At 42.9% G+C, this 21,123-nt stretch overlaps 2 protein-coding genes across 5 annotated transcripts in view; one reads left to right on the forward strand and one right to left on the reverse strand.

The window, feature by feature from the left end:
- The window catches only part of spock1 (SPARC (osteonectin), cwcv and kazal like domains proteoglycan 1), a 109,982-nt gene extending 91,504 nt beyond the window's left edge, over positions 1 to 18,478 (forward strand). For all 3 annotated transcript variants that reach the window (XM_052080953.1, XM_052080970.1, XM_052080962.1), the window contains 6 exons: positions 3,625 to 3,745; positions 10,568 to 10,687; positions 10,965 to 11,186; positions 11,856 to 11,918; positions 12,977 to 13,114; positions 17,299 to 18,478. In XM_052080953.1, the coding sequence (XP_051936913.1) occupies positions 3,625 to 3,745; positions 10,568 to 10,687; positions 10,965 to 11,186; positions 11,856 to 11,918; positions 12,977 to 13,114; positions 17,299 to 17,486 (852 nt within the window). In that variant the 3' untranslated portion in view covers positions 17,487 to 18,478. The remainder of the gene's footprint in view (positions 1 to 3,624; positions 3,746 to 10,567; positions 10,688 to 10,964; positions 11,187 to 11,855; positions 11,919 to 12,976; positions 13,115 to 17,298) is intronic.
- Positions 1 to 21,123, reverse strand: part of LOC127610875 (uncharacterized) — a 112,033-nt gene that overhangs the window by 34,862 nt on the left and 56,048 nt on the right. The gene's annotated exons all lie outside the window — the stretch shown is intronic.

The following is a 21,123-nucleotide window of genomic DNA, read 5'->3' on the forward strand; positions in this document are numbered from 1 at the left end:
GATAAGTTCCCCTGTTTTAGATTGTTTGTTTTTGCTTTACTTACAGTATATATTTTTAATAAATGTTAACTTTGTCTTAGAAATGATGGTTAATTTCACCACATGCTATACGACTAAGCCTATGAGACAAAAGAGTCGAGGTCACACAAAATACAGCCATTTAGCTTGATTCTTCTGTTTTTATTTTCTTCTCTTTGAAGCTATTGTAGGTTTTTTTTCTGATTGTACTACAACAAAGTTACCTTTTATTTAATGCTTATTAATGGTGATGAGTAAATCGACAAAACAACTGCATTGACTTACTCGCTGTATTTGTTTATCAGTTGCAGAACATCAGTCATGATTGTGGCAGCGGATTTTAAATTCATAGTTTGATATGATTTAATAATTGAGCCAACATACAGTCCAAACCCACTTATTGTTCTGCTGGCCACAGGAGACATTTTTTCAGCTCACTTGCTAATGAGATACTGAACCGCCCAGTACTGAGAGACTGAATGAAGTGTTGGAGGAGGAATGGAAATAAAGAAGAGGAGGGCAAAGAAATCCCTTTGCTCTCTTTGGCAATTCAGTGAGAATTGTTCAGTCAGTTAGAAGGCGAACTGATTGGTCCTCATTGCTCGACTTCTCAGCAATAAGCTGCTTTGTCACAGTCTTACCGATGCTATATTATTACATGATGTGCCCCATTCATTATATACACACCACACACAAACACACGCACACACACACACACACACACACTCACACACAAACACACTCTGCATCATATTTAGAACACAGTTCTGTCATCTCTTGAGAAACCTCAGTGAAGTCCATTACTCCTCTCCTCTTTTTGTAATCCACTAACTCAGGTGCTAAAACAGAGTTTGATTAAAACCACACTAACACCTATCAAGATTAATGGGGCGTATTTGTGTGCTCACTGTGACTGGGGGAGGTCGCCTGTCCATTTCCTGGACCTCCTCACTTCCACCAGGCAGCGAATTCAATATTTTGACAGCAGTACAGAGAATTGTAGTTTTTACCAACAAATGTCATTAACGGCTCTTCCTTTTCCAACTACGCACAACTTGGGTCACTTGGGTGCAGAGTCCCAAATATTGATTAATCACAAAATTATTAACAATAATTTCAACAGTACCCCTTCTTAAAGATAACTTTATGTGAAAAAAGTCAATCAATCAGCTTTTATTAGTAAGTCGAGGTACAGGCATGGACACATATGCTACACAAATAAATAAAGTAACAAGACAAGGTCATATACATACAACAAGGTAATACATACAGTATTTCATATGTAGAATTATTATACGAGAGGCAGCGATACTAATGTCTCCAGATAGGAGACTACTATCATGTCGCATTTAGTCATATGTGCGACAAATCTTGTATGAGTGCATTTTTTGCACGGTCAGCAACTGGTTAGCATGCCCGCCTCACAGTGCAAAGGTGCAGGGCTTCTTGTGTGTGAAGTTTGCCGGTTCTCCGCGTTCCTGGGTGGGCTTTCTCCGGGTACTCCGGTTTCCTCCCACATTCCAAAAACATGCAGATTAATGGAGCACTCTAAATTGTCCCGACATGTTAGCATGTGGCACTTGTATGTCAAGATATGACTATATTTCCAATTTCCATTCTAATTTGAAACATCAACTTCAGAACTGGGCCCGGTAGTCCAGTGTTTGGCACGTCGGCTTCACAGTGCAGAGGTACCGGGTTCGATTCCAGCTCCGGCCTCCCTGTGTGGAGTTTGCATGTTCTCCCCGGGCCTGCGTGGGTTTTCTCCGGGTCCTCCGGTTTCCTCCCACATTCCAAAAATATGCATGGCAGGCTGATTGAACACTCTAAATTGCCCCTAGGTGTGAGTGTGAGCGTGAATGGTTGTTCGTCTATGTGTGCCCTGCGATTGGCTGGCAACCGATTCAGGGTGTCCCCCGCCTACTGCCCGGAGACGGCTGGGATGGACTCCAGCACCCCCCCCCCCCCCCCCCGCGGCCCTAGTGAGGATCAAGCGGTACGGAAGATGAATGAATGAATGAATGAATGTTAGCATGTTAGCGAATGGTTGTTCGTCTCCGTTTGCCCTGCCATTGGCTAGCAACCGGTTCAGGGTGCCCCCTGCCTACTGCCCGAAGACAGATGGGATAGGCTCCAGCAAGCCCGTGAGGATAAACGGATTAGAAGATGGATGGATGGATGGATGGTTCAGTGAAAGGTGCTATGAACATGTATGCATATATACTGTAGCTAGGTTTGTAAAATGTGATTTTTTTCAAATGTTCTTAACTTCTACCAAAGTGGGTCACGAATTGGCAATGCAAGGAAAATGCGAGTCCCAGGGTGACAACATTTGAGAACCAATGTCTAAGACCAATATTCCAGGCTTTTGTAATTTTGTGTGGGCTAGTTTTACAAAATTCTGAACACAGCTATGATGTAAAGATTGAGATCCTTTGTGACTTCTCAGCTGGTACTTAGGTATGGCATCAATGATCGAATACATTTGAGGAAAAGATAAACTGCTGTAACCGGTGCAATACACTATATTGTAAACACTGCGGCATGATACATTTTTTTACCATTGTGAAATAAATTGAAAGATGGAGAAAAGTCGCACTGTGTAGGAAGTGTGTGGCTTAGTCCAATTCACTTTATATATAGAGTATACCATTTACACACCCAAAAGTACATGTGATTGTCTCTCTTGAAGAGGAGAAAAGATAACTTTTATTGAAGATGTTGTCAAAATCGGGTAAAATGTGCTTTGGATAATAATAACTCAAATGTCAGCAACACTCTCAAAACCAGAAGGGCAGCATTCTTGTTTTTTGTTGTTGTTGTTGTTGTTGTTGGCATATTTTGCTGTGCAGAATTATGTTCTGCAATATGAAACACAAAAACAATTTACATAACCCATCTCAGTTGTTATTCGTCTTCAAGAAAAAAAGAATTCCTTACTCCTCCCTCACCTACTATGAGCTATAGTTTCTCCGATTACCTTCTGAAGCAGCCCATCTTGCATTAGGGTTTGTGCTGCAGTGAAGAAGAATAGAATGTCACTGGCCATCTTACCGTCTAATGGTAGTTTGCTTCTTATTGGGCACTTCTGCCCCAAGATGAATGAGCTCTCCTAACAGTAAAGTTTCTTCTTAATCAGATTGAACCAAGATTTATTCTTGCATACTGGAGCGTACTTTCAGCGAGGTTACGTCATACCTGCCAGTCAAGGCAAGGCAAGGTCGCTTTATTTACGTTGTATAGCACATTTCAAACACAATGTGCTTCACAAGTGAAGCCTCCATTACTTCTGTTAAACCTGAGTCAGCTCATTCTGTACTGCAGCATAGCATTCCAGGTGTTTGTGTAACCAACCAAAATTAAGCTGTTTAGTTCAACAACAAAAAATACAGTAAACGATTAAACGATGAATAAAGAACCCCACCCTTGACTCAGTTAATTAAAATTCTGTTTTTGGGGCACCTGGGGAAAGAAATATGATTAATACCCATCATAATGTTTTCATTTCCTTTCTTTTTCCTTTGCCACAAGAGATGCATTTTTCTTCTAACCACATTTCAATGCAAGTTCCCAATTGCAATGTGCTTTCTTTCAATCATTTGACAGTGTAAGCTTGAGTTCCAGAGCTGCCTTGCCAGAAAGATGATCTCAGTGAAATGTGATGGACAGTGTCCATGTTTGCCTGGACAATTTCTTAGCAAGACACTGTTGAAAACTGACAAGACTGGTGAGTACGCTCCATATTTTGCTGACGTTTGTTTACATGTCAAACCAGCCTTTTGAACTTGATTATGTGGTTTGGATTAATGGATGTACAGGTGAGTAGAACTTACACTATACTTGAATTCACTTGTGAGTTCAGCCCTTAATTCTTTTGGTAATTTTTGGCTTTTCCACCACATACAAAAAAAAAACATCCTCTGTAGTGATCCCTCAAAACATTCAGCAATTCACGTTTAGCTTTTACCTCACTCCTCCCCATATTTATATTGTTTTTCCCCCTACGCCATTTCTCTGACAGCTACAGCGGCCAGTGATGGAGTGAGTCTGTGTGTCTTGTTGTTTGTCACAAAAATAGGATTTTGTCTGATAGATGGAGAGATTCTGGGGGAGAAATGCAATCTAAAGTGGTGTAGCTCAAAAAAGGATGGATTGTGGTTGGTAAAAAGAAAATTCCTCCCTTCCCTATGTGGGAGTAGTAGGATGAGGAGGAGGAGGAGGAGGACTCAGCCATATATCCATCATTTGACCGTCTGTCTCAGCCATCTCACAGCGGCTAGCCACGCATTTGACCTTCAGTAGCTACTTACCCAACTTCATCCACCCGCCCACTGTCACGCTCCTATGATAGAAACCATGAATGCTACATGAAAACAAAGCATGTACCAAACCATCAGATGCATTTCAGAGTCAATGTGTATCCTATGACATGAGAAAAACATAATTGTTTTAAATAAAATGCATTGTACTCACCAGGTATTCCGACTACTAAATGTATCCATGTGTGTAGATCTTATCAAATGTGCTGTGTTAGACAAACTTGGCTCGCTCTGACCAACCAAATAGACGACAGAAAAATGCTGATGTTGTTTTGGCCCGCTAGCTGGCTCTTGGAGGTCACCCCATGGATACACCAGAAGTATTTTGAACATTTTTAGAGAGTTTATTTACTAAATACTTAGTGACCTCCATGGTGCCAAAAAAGAGTTCAACTGCCGGGCGTCCCTTTGGACACACCGTAGAATTAACAAAAGACCCTTGGAGCTAAGTACAAATGTCAGATTCCGCTTTCGGACAATAACCTCTCTTCCCTCTCCTTTTTTTTTGCCAGTATACGCCAACAAGCGTCTTCACGAAGGACAAATGTTTATTTTATTCCTACCGACTGCTGAATAATAATAATAACAATAATAATAATAATAATTAAATTATGTGAAAAAAATGTAAATAGCACTGCGAATTATCAATATTGTATTTATATTGCACTTAATTGAACAGTGTTTGTTTGTTTTTTCTTCTTTCTTATTTCTACCCACATTCTTGCTACTTTAGGCTGTAAATGTCCCCAGTGTGGGACAAATAAAGGATATATTAATCTTATTTAGCCATTACTATGTATTTCACATTGTTTTCTGGATGGTGAACTAAAGTTTTTTTGTCCTTTTTTAATTCAATTTTCGGGGGTGTCTAAAAGCAACAAATTAAAATATCGCGTTATTTTTCATACAATTAGTCAGATTTCTTTTGAAAGGAATAAAACCAGTTTCAACTGTATATGTCTAAGTGTTTGGGCTGCAGAACGTGTAGCCCTGTGCAGAGAATCAATTTATTTTGTCTGGGTCTCGTCCTTTCACTCTCACAGTAAGTTGGCTTTTTAAATGCAGTCCTCTCTAATGCCTCTCATCCCAATGTCACATTTTTTATTTCTTGCTGACTCGGGCAGTAAGTGTCATGCTTGTGGACGAGGCATATGCGTTGTCACCCAACCTGATAGGATCTCACATCAGATCAGTGGCTCAGAATAGTAAACAGATGGAGTTGGCACTAAAAGTGTGTGTGTGTGTGTGCGTGTGTGTGTGTGTGCGTGTGTGTGTGTGAGTGCTTGCGTGTGCGTGTGTGTGAGTGCTTGCGTGTGCGTGTGTGTATGTGCCAGATTTTGTTCTCAGCAGTTTGAACTTGGGTATCAGTAAACATGAAGATGCAATCGTACAAACCAAACTGCGCACTCACCCTAAAACGTAAATGAAACCTAGTTTTACTGTTGCAATGCTGTTCATGCGTTTTATATTTAGATATCCAGATGGGATGAAAAATAAAATGTAAATGTACTTTGTTTTGACAACACGGTAGGAAACAAACTAAATAGTGTATGCTGAAGAGACAGACGTAAAGCAGAATGATGGCAATGCGGCTAGCTAAGAAATGAATCATTATTTGCTTATACACGACCATGTTCTGATCGGAATGTCTCCTCTGGTCATGTCGTCCTGCCAATTCCATGGCTTTCCATGGAATATCGACAAGCACACGCTCCATGGATCACTCAAAGTTAGCACTTCTTTGTTGATTTGTATGTTTTAACACAAAAACACATTCTTGAATACTCCGATGATGTACCACCATGAAGCGTTATCCGTCAAAAACATCCATCCATTTTGCGAAACGCTTAATCCTCACCAGGGTCGCAGGGGTGCTGTCGCCTATCACAGACGTCTTCGGGCAGTAGGCGGGGGACACCCTGAATCAGTTGGCAGCCAATCGCAGGGCACACAGAGACGAACAACCATCCACGCTCACATTCACACCTAGGGACAATATAGAGCGTCCAACCAGCCTGCCATGCATGTTTTTGGAATGTGGGAGGAAACCGGAGCACCCGGAGAAAACCCACGCAAGCCCGGGGAGAACATGCAAACTCCACACAGGGAGGCCGGAGCTGGAATCAAACCCGGTACCTCTGCACTGTGAAGGCAATCCTGAACAGCTGTGTTTTTAGACGGGACTTGAAAGTGGAAAGAGGTGTGCAGTTTTGGAGGTCCGGAGGTAGGTTGTTCCAAAGCTTCGGCGCAGTGTGACTGAAGGCTCTGGCTCCCATGGTGCTCAGGCGGGCAGGGGGCACTGACAGGCGGAGGGAGGGGGGATATGCACCTGGAGAAGGTCGGACAGGTAAGGAGGGACCAGGTTGTCGATGGCCATGTGTGTACAGGTATATAGGAGCAGTTTGTAATTGATGCGATGTTGAACAGGGAGCCAGTGGAGCTGTTGGAGAACGGGGGTGATGTGCTGCTGGGAAGATGTTTTTGTGATGATGCAAGCACAGGTGTTTTGAACCAGCTGGACTTTATGGAGGGACTTTTGAGGTAGGCCGAAGAGGAGAGCGTTGCAGTAATCAAGGCGGGATGTGACAAGACTGTGGACAAGAATAGCAGTGGTGCGGGGGGTGAAGGAAGGGCGAAGTCTGGTAATATTGCGTAGGTGGGAATAAGCAGCGCGGGTGATGGTGTTGATATGTGAGTGGAAGGTGAGCATGCTATCCAGGATGACACCCAGACTCTTGACTTGGGGGGAGGGGGACACTAAGGAGTTGTCAATGTCGAAGGAAAAACTGTTTTTGAAACATAGGCCAATACTTGGAATGGTTGAAATGAATTTGCTACCTCTCACAGTCACCGTTGCAGTGCCTATTCAAGTTGTTTGATTGCACCAATATATTAAGGAATGGCAAACGAGGCTCAATAATAAATCTCTTTATGTATTGCGAATCCCACGACAAAAAGACTGATAATTTCACTTCTCGTGACCACTCACTTTCTATTTTCTATTGTCTTACTTTCTCTAAACGAATAAACGATTAATTCTGCTTGAGTGTTATGACAAACAAAATGTCCTCAAGTACCTCTTTGAAACAACCCAACTATAGTTTTATTTGTAATATCTACATACAAGGCTACGAGACTGTTTGCACTACTTATGACTATAATGTCTTTCCATTTTACTGATAAATGTTTAGCGTGGTCAATATATCACCGCGAGGAGGACTATGTTGAATGTGTTTAAAGTAGCAGTGTGAAAGTGATCATGATCTGAGCCGACTCGCCTCACCCTCTGTGCTGGTGATAAAGTGCAAACTAGCAAAAGTAAATCCAGCATGCTGTTGTTTGCTTTTTAATGAAACTGACCCATCCAGCTCCCAGCCACTCATAACTTGTGAAGTGTCACCTGATACTGCACATCCACTGCGCCAGTCAATTGTCTTCGCCACAGTCTGGAGGTCAACCCAGCCCTTTCGTCTGGCACAATATAGAGAGTTTCTCTTTGACTGGACAAAAATGCTGCTTTTACGCATGTGATTCATCAATAAGAAGTTGAAGACCGTTTAGTTCCTTCTGAATTGCTTGAATTTTTTGTGAGAACAAAGAGAAAGTCCTCTCCTATTGCACCATTACATAAAAAGCATGCTTGGGTGAGTTTGGTGAGGAAGAATGAGAGAGCCCTGACCTAAACTGCACCAACCACCTTTGGAATGAAGAAAAACAGACGCCTTCCATAAAACATTTGGCTAGTACCCAAAAAGGGTTCCAGATGATTTGTTAAGGCTACAGCAATTGGCGGGCAGTAAAATACTCCAAGTTATTTCATTGATCATTAAGCAGGCACGCATTTTATTGGCTTAAGTCTCTCATCACAAATTAGCATCTGTTGTGGTCTTTGTTAATGTTGCTCCTTGTGCTAGTTGGAATGTACTACCCAGCAAAACAATAACAACAACAATAATTGGAGCCAGTTTCATTGGCTATTTTGAAGCAGATTTCAAATAAATGAATGGTAAATGTATCAGATTGTTGATTACCAGTTGTGTGTGGGGTTGCGGTTGTATGACTTTATTTACTTTTCATCCAGGTTTAAGGTCACAAGTGAGGGATGAGAGAATCTCTTAAATTTCATGAAGTCCTGTTTTTCATACGAGTACAGTGTTGAGCAGAATATTTATTCCTGAGTGGTCCCACTGGAAAGGACACTACTTGAAACTGAATTGACAGTGGCCCATCTCCTTGCAGCCAAGTTGTGCAGTTGCTTTTAACCAAAATTCTCACTATTTCTAATAATTAATCAGTAATAATCAGTTGCTTTGTCATTCTCTGGAGCATACAATATACTATCATAGTTTTGTTGATTGAGGAATAAAAGTTAAAATATGTGTCAGGGGAAAGAAAACACTCCATCTCTCTCTCAAAAAAGAAAACAATGGGTCTCAGAAAGCCCAAGAGAACAACAAAACTAGCCATCCATTGTGTGCAAATGTTTTTATTTCAAGCTCTTTTTTATACACTCTCCACCCAAAAACGGTTCGTAGGTGACAGTGTCTGGTCTGTGAGAAGCAATTGAGATTAAGATTAAGATATCCTTTATTTGTCCCGCAATGGGGAAATTACAATCAGAATTCAGAAAGGAAAAACGCTGGGTAGGGAGAGGGGGGGAAAAAATCATAAAAACGATCATACCAAATGAAGGAGAAATCAGAGACCATCGACACTTGTGTAGAAGTGCTAAGTGCAAGAGACTCGAGAGCCTTAGATGGAGAGAGCTGCAGCGGTCAAGGCAAAGGATGAAAAAGTGTGGAGAGGAGGAGGAGGAGGAGGACAGGGTGAGTGGTTATCAAAGCCACACTTATCTTTGGAGTTTATATGGCGATGTGTGAGAGGAGAGAGGGGAAATGAAGCACTCAAAGTAATTTAGGTGAGCAAAAGAAACAGGAGGGGACAGGAATATCAAAGTGGTTCTCTAAGTCAGTTAAGTATAGGCAGGCGTGATGAGGCTCAGGTGAATACATGAAAAGCTCAGAAAATGCATACAGTGCGGTCGGACAGAAAATACAGGAAATGAACGAGTCTGTCAGGGGAACTTGAGAGCAATGTCAAAAGTGCAATGTTTCATTGATGGAAAGGGGAGACTGAAGGGGAAAAAGAAGTACACTTCAGAAAGAAGAAAAAGTAATTGAGCCATATTCCTTGTGGATATCTCTGTACAGAAGTTTTATTTCAGAGGTGAAAGTGGATCGTTTCAACTGAATTGAAGCATTTGTTCCCTGCTGCAGATGGTCAAAATAATCAAGGACTTCGTCAAATGTTCTTGCTCACACAGATAAGTACTAGGTTGGCTCACACTGTGGATTGGTCATCTGGAAATTTGCACGTTAGATACACTAATGTCTGCTACACACAAACATTTTTAACAATCTCACGGATTTTTAAGTCGGCACACCACTAACAACCATATCACCACTTCCCGTATCGGTTTTGTCTTTGGTCCCAGGTGCATAATTATCTTAGGGATACGAGAGAAACATCAATCTTTTTCTCTCTTGGCATCGGTAGACCACCCAACGACGCAACAAGAGTGCACCATTTTAAGAGCAGCAAAGAGAGCAAAACATGACACACTCGACACAATCATTTGCTTTTCTGATTGTGTCCGTTCATGTTCTCAAAACGCAAATCCTGAAATGTATGAGATGTGTCTTAAAAGTTCCAGGACTGATGTCACTTCAAATATATTTCAAACCCAAAACAGAGTTTCTCCCATCACTGTGGGCCAGCTCAACATCACGAGATTATGAGGCGTGTGCTTCTTTCGGTGCGAGAGTCTTCACCATGACGCTGAAAAGGTTTTCAGACGTTTTTACCAAAAAGAACCTTTTCCGGAGTGCATGATGGCGTGGCACTGAAGGATGGGAAACCAGTTCCTCGAAGGGGAAAGCTTGTAGTTTTAGATTGGATTTGAAAGATATCATTTATGACACCAGTCCTTAAACTTTTCCAACACACCTCATACATAAGGATTAATGATCGCAACAAATAGATCCGGGTACAGTAACGTTTAAACCAGAAATCAAGTAAAAAAAACTTTCTGAGATTTGATGCAGCACTGCTGTCGACTCAAATTGACAACGTCAAAGTGGCGTGGAGCTTGTATTGCGAACATGTGCACCTGCAGAGTCCCTGGAATACACATTGGATTAATCTGTGTTCACATGTTTCTGTCTGCGTAGCATGCACTGACGCACAGCTCCACAGCCTGGCTGCGAGGCTCAAGGACTGGTTCGGAGTTCTCCACCTCGATGCCAACAAAGACCTCAAATCCACTGACAGCTCTGACTCAGCCACCGGACGTGAGTACATCAGCGCTCTGAAGTGTGTGAGTGTGGCCCATTTCTGTACAGCCGCTTTTTGATCCTCATGAGAGATGGTGGCGATGTTGACAGTGAGTCTGCGCTGTTCTCTGTACTGTCAACATGTTTCAACTCAACCAAGCTAGACTCACGCACAGACACACACAATGACACACACTCTCTCGCCTGCTACTCAGAGACAAAACGGACAAGAGAGCCTGCGGGCTACACTCTAAAATCTTCCCTTGAGACCTGTCTCCACTTTTTGACTTTTTAGACTTTGACACAAGTATCTTGCCCATCTGCAAAGAGTCTCTGGGATGGATGTTCAACAAACTAGACATGAACTTTGACCTCTTGCTGGACGAATCCGAGTTGAGTGCCATTTATATGGACAAGTACGAGCTGTGCATGAAGCCCCTCTTCAACTCCTGTGACTCCTTCAAGGACGACAAGCTGTCGAACAACGAGTGGTGTTACTGCTTCCAGAAACCCGAGGGTGAGCATGGACGGATGCGTTTGAATGCCTTTTGGAAGGATAATTGCGCATAATAAGTCATGTCAAAATCGAACGTGGCTAAAAGTCATTGCGGACTAGTCACTTTTCACACAATGATCGTACCATTGAACGAAAGTAACAAAATGCTCACTCTGCATTTCACTTTACATCAATGCCGGCTCTCTTGTGATGTTCCCCGGGGACCGTTATTGCACAGCCAGCAAAAAATATTTGGCAAATTTCTCTTTCCTATTTCTGAGGACCGAGCGAAATGCAGAAAAAGCAAAGTGTCTTGACTTCCTTGTAAGCGGTGTAATAATGTTTGCTTGACAGCTGTGTCGCTCCAATTTTGGAACATCCCGAATAGAGCCACTCCTGCAACCCATTAAAATGTCAATGAGTACTTTTTTTTTTCTCACACTTTGAAGTGCACTTTATTTGAATTTTGGGTAGATCATCAAATCAATCTAAAATGACACAATTGAAATCTGCAAGTGACACAACCATTCAGTCTGCTCTAAAAAAAAATGAAAGTGTGTTTTCAGTTGCAGATCTTTGGGTAAGCGTAAACAAATGCATTAAGAACATGAAAAAATGGTGACAAGCGACGACAAATTGATGTGACGATTGCACAGGGGGGAAAAGGTTGATGAGCCTCTTTTTGTGCAGGTTTGCCTTGCCAAGCAGAGAAGAGCAGGATCCAGAATCCGAGTCGAAGGAAGAGCCTCGTAGGTCAGTATATAGCTGTCGTTGCTTAATGGCTACAGTATTGGATTGTACAATCCCATGCAGTACATATTTGAAGGCAAAGTGCTACTAAAAGAACAATGAAAACACTGTAGTCCAATCAACTGTCCAAGAAAAATGCTGCACAGTATTTGAATGTGAAATAGTAACGACATTTTCTTGAAGTGATTGCAAATTTTAATTACCGGTAGTACTTTTTTGGGGTGAAATATCTATTTGAATAATTTATACAAAACAGGCATTTTTGGTGTTGATTAGTGCCATTTGTATTAATACTCAACCGTATCCTCCAAATCATAAGTTCAACAAGCATCAAATAATTAATTAAATGGCGAGTCTGTTAAAAAAAATGCTGCAAACAGAAAACACCAGAAGTTATGTGACATAATCAAACTGACATTCCAAGCACAAAGGGCCTCGCTCTCAAACGTTCCACGGTGAAAGGCATCAGTGCAAAACTCTCTTAAAAAAAAAAGGCGGAGTGCACCACTTTTATACCTTTTGTCAACAACGCATTCAATATGTTTGTGTGAGTAAACGTGCCATTTGGAATCTTAGTGAATGAATTGCGTTCAACCTTGTACAGCTTCCACTGTCGAAAGTGGATGTCAATTTGCCATTTGGAGGAGTTTGTCACTGTAAGTGTAGATGCAGTAGAGCATGAAAACGAGGTCCTGTCCATCTGCAATCCAGTATAGAGCTTCCATTTTTTGTTGCGTTTCCGACTAAATTCTCCTGAGAACACTTTTCATTGAGCGCCATCTGTCCCAGCTGCACACATTGCAAACAACACAGTTTGAAAAATGAGTCTGGCCAAAAGTCTTTGTTTTGCATGTTTGTGGTTGTGTGTGTGTTATTGAACGTGACTGCCTGCCTTAAAGCAGGATGTATGGCTCTTGTCCTACAGGCATCTCGATAATAATTGCTGGGCGATCTCCCTCTGTGAATAAAAGAGCTTTGACATATATCAGCCGGTCTCTTTCTACGCTTTTCCTCTTGTGTGTCCTTGAATCTTTCCCATGTATTCTGTGGTCAATCTGCAGGTTACTATATTCCTCGCTGTACTGAGGAGGGCTACTTTAAACCGACACAGTGTCACGGCAGCACTGGACAGTGTTGGTGTGCGGACAAATATGGGAACGAGATCGCCGGCTCCAGAAAGCAAGGCAACCCAAACTGCGGTAAGACGGGGACACGCACGCATACGCAAATACGCTTTAGAGACAGGCGCAGATTTGGATAATCAGAATCAGAATCATCTTTATTGGCCAAGTATGTAGAACACACAAGGAATTTGTCTCCGGTATAACACACTGCACTAGTATCATCGTAAACAACAAAATCATTGAACCATTTTAGAGTATTCCAGTAGTTTTGTAGTACCATTTTGTGGTGCAAGAAGAGTGACTATGTCAGTGACTGTTTAAAGAGTTAATGGCTAGAGGGAATAAGCTGTTTAAGTGTCTACTGGATTTGGTGCGCATGGATCTGTAGCGTCTGCCTGAGGGGAGTGGCTGAAAAAGGTGGTGGGCAGGGTGCGGGGGATCCAGGAGGATTTTCCGTGCCCTTGTCTTGATTCTTGCAGTGTGCAAGTCCTCAAGAGTGGGTAGGGCGGTGCCAACGATTTTTTCTGCCGTCCTAACTGTCCGTTGAAGTCGGATTTTGTCCTTTTTTGTGGCGGCCCCAAACCAAACCGTGATGGAAGAACACAGGATTGATTCGATGACTGCCGTGTAGAACTGTCGTAGCACCTCCTGTGGCAGGCCATGCTTCCTCAGCAGCATCAGGAAGTACATCCGCTGCCGGGCCCTTTTCAGGATGGAGATGGTGTTGACTTCCCACTTCATGTCCTGGGAGACTGTGATTCCCAGGAACTTGAAGGTCTCGACGGTTGACACAGGGCAGTTGGATAGTGTGAGGGGCAACTGAGGAGAAGAATGTTTCCTGAAGTCCACGATCATCTCTACAGTCTTGAGCGTGTTCAGCCCGAGGTTGTGTCGGCCGCACCAGAGCTCCAGCTGCTCCACTTGTTGGCGGTACGCAGACTCGTCGCCGTCTTTGTTGAGACCGATGACTGTGGTGTCGTCTGCAAACTTTATGAGTTTGACAGCTGGATCTGTTGAGGTGCAATCGTTTGTGTAGAGAGAGAAGAGCAGTGGCGAGAGGACACATCCCCGTGGGGCTCCAGTGCTGGTAGTGCGTATTGATGATGTTGTTGCTCCCAGTCTCACCTGTTGTGTCCGTCCCGTCAGGAAGCTGAGGATCCACTGGCAGATCGCAGGGGACACACCGAGGTGGAGTAGTTTGGGGGTGAGGAGTTCCGGGATGATGGTGTTGAACGCAGAGCTGAAATCCACAAACAGAATCCTTGCGTAGGTCCCTGTGCTGTCGAGGTGCTTGAGGATGTAGTGCAGACCTATGTTGACTGCGTCTTCCACAAACCTGTTTGCCCGGTAGGCAAACTGGAGAGGGTCCAGCAGGGGTCCAGTGACGTTCTTTAGGTGGTTCAGCACAAGGCGTTCAAAGGACTTCATGACCACAGACGTCAGGGCGACAGGCCTATAGTCGTTCAGTTCCGATGTTGCCGATTTCTTGGGAACTGGGATGATGGTAGACTGTTTGAAGCAGGATGGGACCTCACACAGCTCCAGGGATCTGTTGAAGATCTGTGTGAAGACCGGAGCCAGCTGGTCAGCGCAGACTTTCAGGCAGGAGGGGGACACTTTGTCGGGCCCCGGAGCTTTCTTGATCTTTTGCTGCTTGAAGAGCCGTCTCACGTCCTGTTCGTGGATCTGTAGTGGAGAAAAAGAGGGTGGGGGGGTAGGTAGAGTGGTTTCTGGTAGAGGTGGGTGTGAGTGGGAAATGGGGGTGTCCTTTTCAAATCGGCAGAAAAACATGTTTAGTTCATTAGCAAGACCCTTATTGTTCACTGTTTGGGGGGATGGCATTCTATAGTTAGTGATTGCTTTCAGGCCATTCCATACAGATGCAGAGTCGTTAGCAGAGAACTGGTTTTTCAGCCTCTCTGCATAGCTTCTCTTTGCGATGTTAATTTCCTTTGTCAATTGGTTTCGGGCATGTTTGTACAGTGCCCGATCTCCACTTCTAAATGCTGCCTCTTTCTCTTTCCTGAGTTGCCTGAGTTTGGGAGTAAACCATGGCTTGTTATTGTTGAAAGAGCGGAAGGACTTCGTTGGTACACACATGTCCTCACAGAAACTGATGTATGATGTTACAGTGTCTGTGTATTCATCCAGTGTGCCCGTTGAAGTTTCAAAGACGCCCCAATCAGTGCAGTCTAAGCATTCTTGTAGAGCTAGCTTTGCTTCATCTGTCCATTTTTTCACAGTCTTAACAACCGGTTTAACACATTTGAGTTTCTGTCTGTATGTAGGTATTAAGTGGATTAAATTGTGGTCAGAAAGACCCAATGCTGCACGGGCGACCGATCGGTATGCATTTTTGATTGTTGTGTAGCAGTGATCTAGAATATTGCCTTCTCTGGTGAAACAGTCGATGTGCTGCTTATATCTGGGAAGTTCACGGTTAAGATGTGCTCTATTAAAATCGCCCAAAATGATCAGGGGTGACTCTGGGTTATTTTAGTTCGAGTTTGTTTACTTGTTCGGCTAGCATTTGTATCGCCGTGTTTGCGTTAGCTTGTGGCGCAATATAAAAACCGACTAGTAAAAAGGAGGTGAACTCACGTGGCGAGTAGAATGGCTTGCAGTTTAAAGACAGCGACTCCAGGTCCGGGCTGCAGTGTGCGTCGAGCTTCGTGACATCAGTGCACCATTCTTCGTTGATATAGAAGCAAATCCCACCACCTTTCGATTTCCCTGATAGCTCCGTGTCGCGGTCGGCTCGGAGAAGGCGGAAGCCGGGTAGATGTAGCGCGGGATCTGGATGGCGATCACTGAGCCAGGTTTCAGTGAAGCAGAGCGCAGCAGAACGTGCAAATGTTGCCCTTCCGGTCTGTCTCTCACCGTACGCAGTTTCTTACAGATTGACAGCTGTGTCTCTAACTTTGTGCTGTTTCTGATAAGTGGATTCATAAATGGTCTTGAACAAAGCCTCAACGTTCCTCTTTTATTCTCATACATCAGCAATTGTTTCGGCGAGCGATAATGTAAGCGATGCGCGGGTCACTCATGTCGGATTGAGGCTTCTTCTGATATTCTGCTCACGGGTGCAACTTTGATAAAACACCAATGCTCGACAAGGAGAAGAATTTGTCACACTTGACAGCAAAGCACAACTGTCAGCGTTTTCGGTCAGGTTAACATGAAGAGTCCACACAACAAACAACTGACATGTATTGTCCTGAAGTATTCAGTGAATGAAGAAAAATAATTGAACAACTTGGTATTGACACATAAAGCAATTGTTTTTTTTTTTGTTTTGTTTTGTGTTTTTTTGGGGGGGGGGTTGTACCTCTAAAAATGAATGAGATATGCTCTGTTAAGCTTCGAAATCTCATATTTAAACAGTGATGTCTCTGTTCGGTGACCATTCATGTGTCTACATTTGACAGGAAAGAATGTCAAATTTAAGGGGGAAGTCAACTCAAAATCAAACTTTTCTCAAACATGTGGGCGTTGCCAGCTCGATACGTTAAAGCTGAACTCCGCTCAACTGTCAGTTAAGTACCACACATCTTAATTCTACCTCCATATCGATAGATATTTGAGCTGCGAAAATATATCCACTTCAATTCCTGGGTGGCTTTTAGATAAGCCACCGGGTCATTGCAACAATGTCAACAGTCAATCCAAAATGAGTGCGCTTTAACATTTGCATTTAATTCATTTACAGATTTCAAAGATAAGCGATACACAGCTGGTTACTGCAGCACCGCCAAGCCTTAGCAAGGGTGTATATACAGTATATATTCCATAATCTGTATTTAATTTAATGTATGCTTGTGGCAAGAAAGCCAATTGTGGTAAATCTGTCACCCAAATGCACAAGCCCATATTGCACGAGAGAATAATGAAACAAAATTATGCTCTCCCTTAATTATGGTCATTTGATTAATTGGTTATAAAGTTATGCTTTACATATATTTTGTCCTGGTTTTGCAATTGATATTTTGATCATTTTTGATTTAGCTTTCATGGTATTTGATGATAGAACAAGGTGTCTGATGGCACCAATCTGCAAAGATAGGAAAGCACCCGAATGAAAGCATCTCACATGTTCATTGAGCTGAGGAACACTGCATTGTGACACACATTTAACATTTATTCCAGTTTTAAATCACTGCTCTGTATTAAATGAAAAGTAGGTAGGTGGAACAGCACCATCTAATGGGGCACTGCCAATACATATGAGAAGCATTTAGTGTGTGCTGAATTTGTTTCAGATGAGGAACAGGAGACTTCAGGAGATTTCGGCAGCGGCGGTGCGGTCATCCTCCTCGACGACCAGGAGGAAGAAGCCTCACAGGGTCGGCAGAAGAAGAGACGGGGTCGGATCCACCCCCGGCAAATCACTGAAGATGACGATGATGCAGAAGACGACAGAGATGACGAGATGGGCTATGTTTGGTAGCTCCCCCCCCCCCCACCCCCTATGATTCTGACACTGTCGTCGGCCATACCGGGAAAGGTCCAGCACAGATTTGAAGCCATTCCAGCATCTCCTCCAGTGGCCGTGACAGCAAGTCCATCTTTTCGCTGAACTCGCCCCTGTAAACTCCATCCACGTCTTTGTCCTAATCTGTATCTCTCTAGCCACATTCTCTCTTTTCCAAAATGTTTCTGTCAACACAGATAGGAAACGGAAAGCCTCCTTCTTTTCTGCTCCGACCTGCCAGTGCGCAGTTAATATTCAAACATGGATTCACATTTCTCTTCATCTCGATGGCCTTGCTTTTTTCTTGTCTGTTTGGCCCAAATACAAAAGCCAGTTTCTTGGATGTAAATATGGACAGAACAGTCCGCAGTGTAGGTTCTAACATTCTTCTTCCATTCTGTCCGTGGTCAATGGTGTTCCGGCAAATACACACTCCCACTTTCTCTTTGCCATTTCGCGGAAGATTGTAAATTATTTAACTGTTGATCTTGAATGTCCCAGAAAGACCAGGTAACAATGCAATTTAATGATGTGTCGTTGTTGTTGTTGCTGCATGTTTCTCATCGTGTTCCTGTAAAAGAGAGATTTACCTGGCTTGGCTCAAAACAGAACATGATGCCTATTTGGCTGCTACAATACTATGTCGCTATGTTGATGCTGTCCAGTGTCTTTTTTTTTTTTTTTGATTCTTCTCCCAATCTCAGGAGGTAGGAAGTTGCAATGCAGGGCGATAGCATTGGACGCAGAGTGTCATAACAGCTATTTGTTACTTTGCCAGTACGTGAGCTTGGGTTGCTGTGCATGGACACTCAGGAAAGTGCTGCCCCTGAGCTGGGAGGACTTAAGAAGTTGTGGGAGCAGAGAAGAGGCTGTGTTCTGCCTGCCCACTCCATGTCAACCAAGTGAACTTTTCTTTGTTAGTTTGACAATTTAAGTAAAGTTGCACTTTGGGTGTCTTTTGAACCTTACTGGTCTGTCTGTGTGTTCATGAATATCATTTGTCTTGTCACAACAAAATGTTGAATATGTTCAAAATTTCCTGCCGACAAGAAAAGGCATTAATGACCGTCAGAACAGTTGCCACACGTCCAACAAAAGTCTTCATGATTGTTTTTGACCTTGAATGAACCCTGACAAAAATAATCAACATTCGGGCCAGGTGCAAACCCTCGCCGCTCAAAGAGATCCAGGCAACAAGAGTGGTGAGGTGACCCCTGCCTTGAGTAGACAAAAGACAGGACAAGCATTTTGAGAATCCTTCAGTCCTTGAAATAGAAGTTGAATTCGTTCCGTGACTTTTCAAGCATTACCAAAAACAGCACAGCAAAAATGCTTAGGTGTATTTTAAGAAAAATATCACTCTATAATATTACACTTCACAAAACATGCAATACTGTCATAATTCAATAGAATGTAAAAAATTAAATGGGCCACAACATGCTAAATCAACCTTTTTGAGCTTTATGCAATGTTAAAATGCTAATTCCTCACCACAAACACCCAAATATGGTGCCCCCCCCCCCCACCACCACCACCACCACATTCCTGCGCTTCTGAGCGATCCTGCTCATTCCTCCACTCCAAGAGCCCAATCTGAGAAGAAGACTGGGCCCTCACTTTTGTACGTCACATAGTGACCAGCCTCCCCCGTACGGACTTAACCACCCCCCCCCCCCCGCCCTCCATTTTCTCACAGCAGCCATCAGTGAATCACTTTCATTTTTGCAGAAGAGTTCAGCTCTTTTCACATTCTAGGTCCCATTCACTTGAATAGGAGGTCTCCACCCACCAGAGCGGAACATCACCGTTTGCCCGGCCCAACGGTTGTGGCTCCCGCTTCTGGAATGGCAGCTGTGGGCAGACGCCAAGACACCAGAGAGTGAAGACGGTGAGCCATTGACTCTGAGGGGCAACCAAATGAGCTTGTAGTGGTCTGTGGTGTGATGCTGTTTTGGACGAATGGAAAAGCGGCGCTGCCTAGTAAAAACAACTGTTCAATACTCTTTCGTAGGTGGTGAGCGCAGCAACCAGCTTCAGGATGGCGTCATGAAATGGGTACCATAGCCTCACGAGGAGGAACAGGGTTTGAGTGAACCAGTCGTCTTACTTCCAGGTTTGAAAAATATACATTAAAAAAAAATATATAATAAATACTCATATAGGTGCTTACCGGTATATAGCTGACTGTAGCAAGCTTAAAGAAAGTCCCTTTCAACGTTTTGTTGTTTTAAGTACTTTTTGCTTGAGTTCAATCAACATTGTGCTGCTGCTCCTGTTGTGCGGACCTTGGTCACAATACAATATATACAGACAGATCTGGAGACACATAGATGCTGTTCATTAGTCCGTATATCTATGGCAATTCACATTAGCATTAACCTTGCAGACTGAAAGGCTAAGCTACCTTATGTAGACATTTTAAATACACAAAGTGTAAGTCTCTTTGTTTTAATAATAATGATATACAATACATTTTATTTATAAGCGCCTTTCAAAACACCCAAGGACACTTTACAATCAAAAAAGAGTTTTAACTTCATTTGGGAGTGGCAATAAAAAGCTTGAGCCTCTTTTTGAGGTATTGCTGCTTGTTGTGAAGTGAATGTTCAATAATGACACAAAAATTGGTCTCTTATTTCGAAACACTTGTAAGTCGAAACATTCGTGTCTCAAGGCACCTCTGTAATGAGAGATACATTTTAATAGAAAGGTTTTCATGCAAGGAGAGAGCTCAAATACCACCTGATGACTGCTTTCACAGAAGTGCCTGTTTTTCTCCTTGGGCAAGGTCATTTTATAAGCATATGAACAGGCAGTTGGTTATCTTCTGCCTCATGCAACTGCTACCCCGCACTCCAAACCACAGGTATGTGGGGTTGTTTTACAACAAAGAGATAATACAATATAAGGGAGAGAGACAGAGGCCAGGTCTGCTTTTTTATCTGCAGACTAAAACTGAAAATTAGACAAGGTTAAAATGAACATAAAATATGTTTTGTAGGGAAAATAATTGCAACGCCTAAAGAGTAGAGATGCTAGTGGTATGGATCGTTAAATGGGACAGTTGATCCCACGGTTTTGAAAAATCCCACTCCACAAGTGTAGGCCAAAAAGTGTTTCTACCAGCTTTCCTAATCGACCATCTAAACATGGCTGAAGGAGATGGGACAGGGACGTGCAATTTGAGCTTCAAAAAAGACGTGTTCATCACACACTAGGCGCTCACTTTCAACTATTATGTGCTCATTATGTCCCTCTGCACTCCCTCTCACTTCAATTAGTTAGTTATCCTCAGGGCACTCTTTTCCCCTGTTTGCTACTTTTAGTATTTCCAAAAAAGGCTCCTTCGTGGAGACCTGCAAAGTGTCACATACATATCTACAGTCATAAATGTTTTGTGTAAAGTGTATTGTTACACAACACAAAGAGGTTGTAGTGAGACAAGTAAACTTTATGACATTGCTTTGCCGCAGGGTTCGCTAAACTATATCCACCAATGGGTCGTGTGCCAAAAAAAAATCTATAAAATTAAAGTCACAGAGGCCCTTTTCATATATTTCACATTTAGTTTGTGTGTGTGCGTTAAGGGTGTGGAAAATAATCGATATTAATC

This window comes from Hippocampus zosterae, chromosome 1 (assembly GCF_025434085.1).
Source record: "Hippocampus zosterae strain Florida chromosome 1, ASM2543408v3, whole genome shotgun sequence".
Taxonomy (NCBI): domain Eukaryota; kingdom Metazoa; phylum Chordata; class Actinopteri; order Syngnathiformes; family Syngnathidae; genus Hippocampus; species Hippocampus zosterae.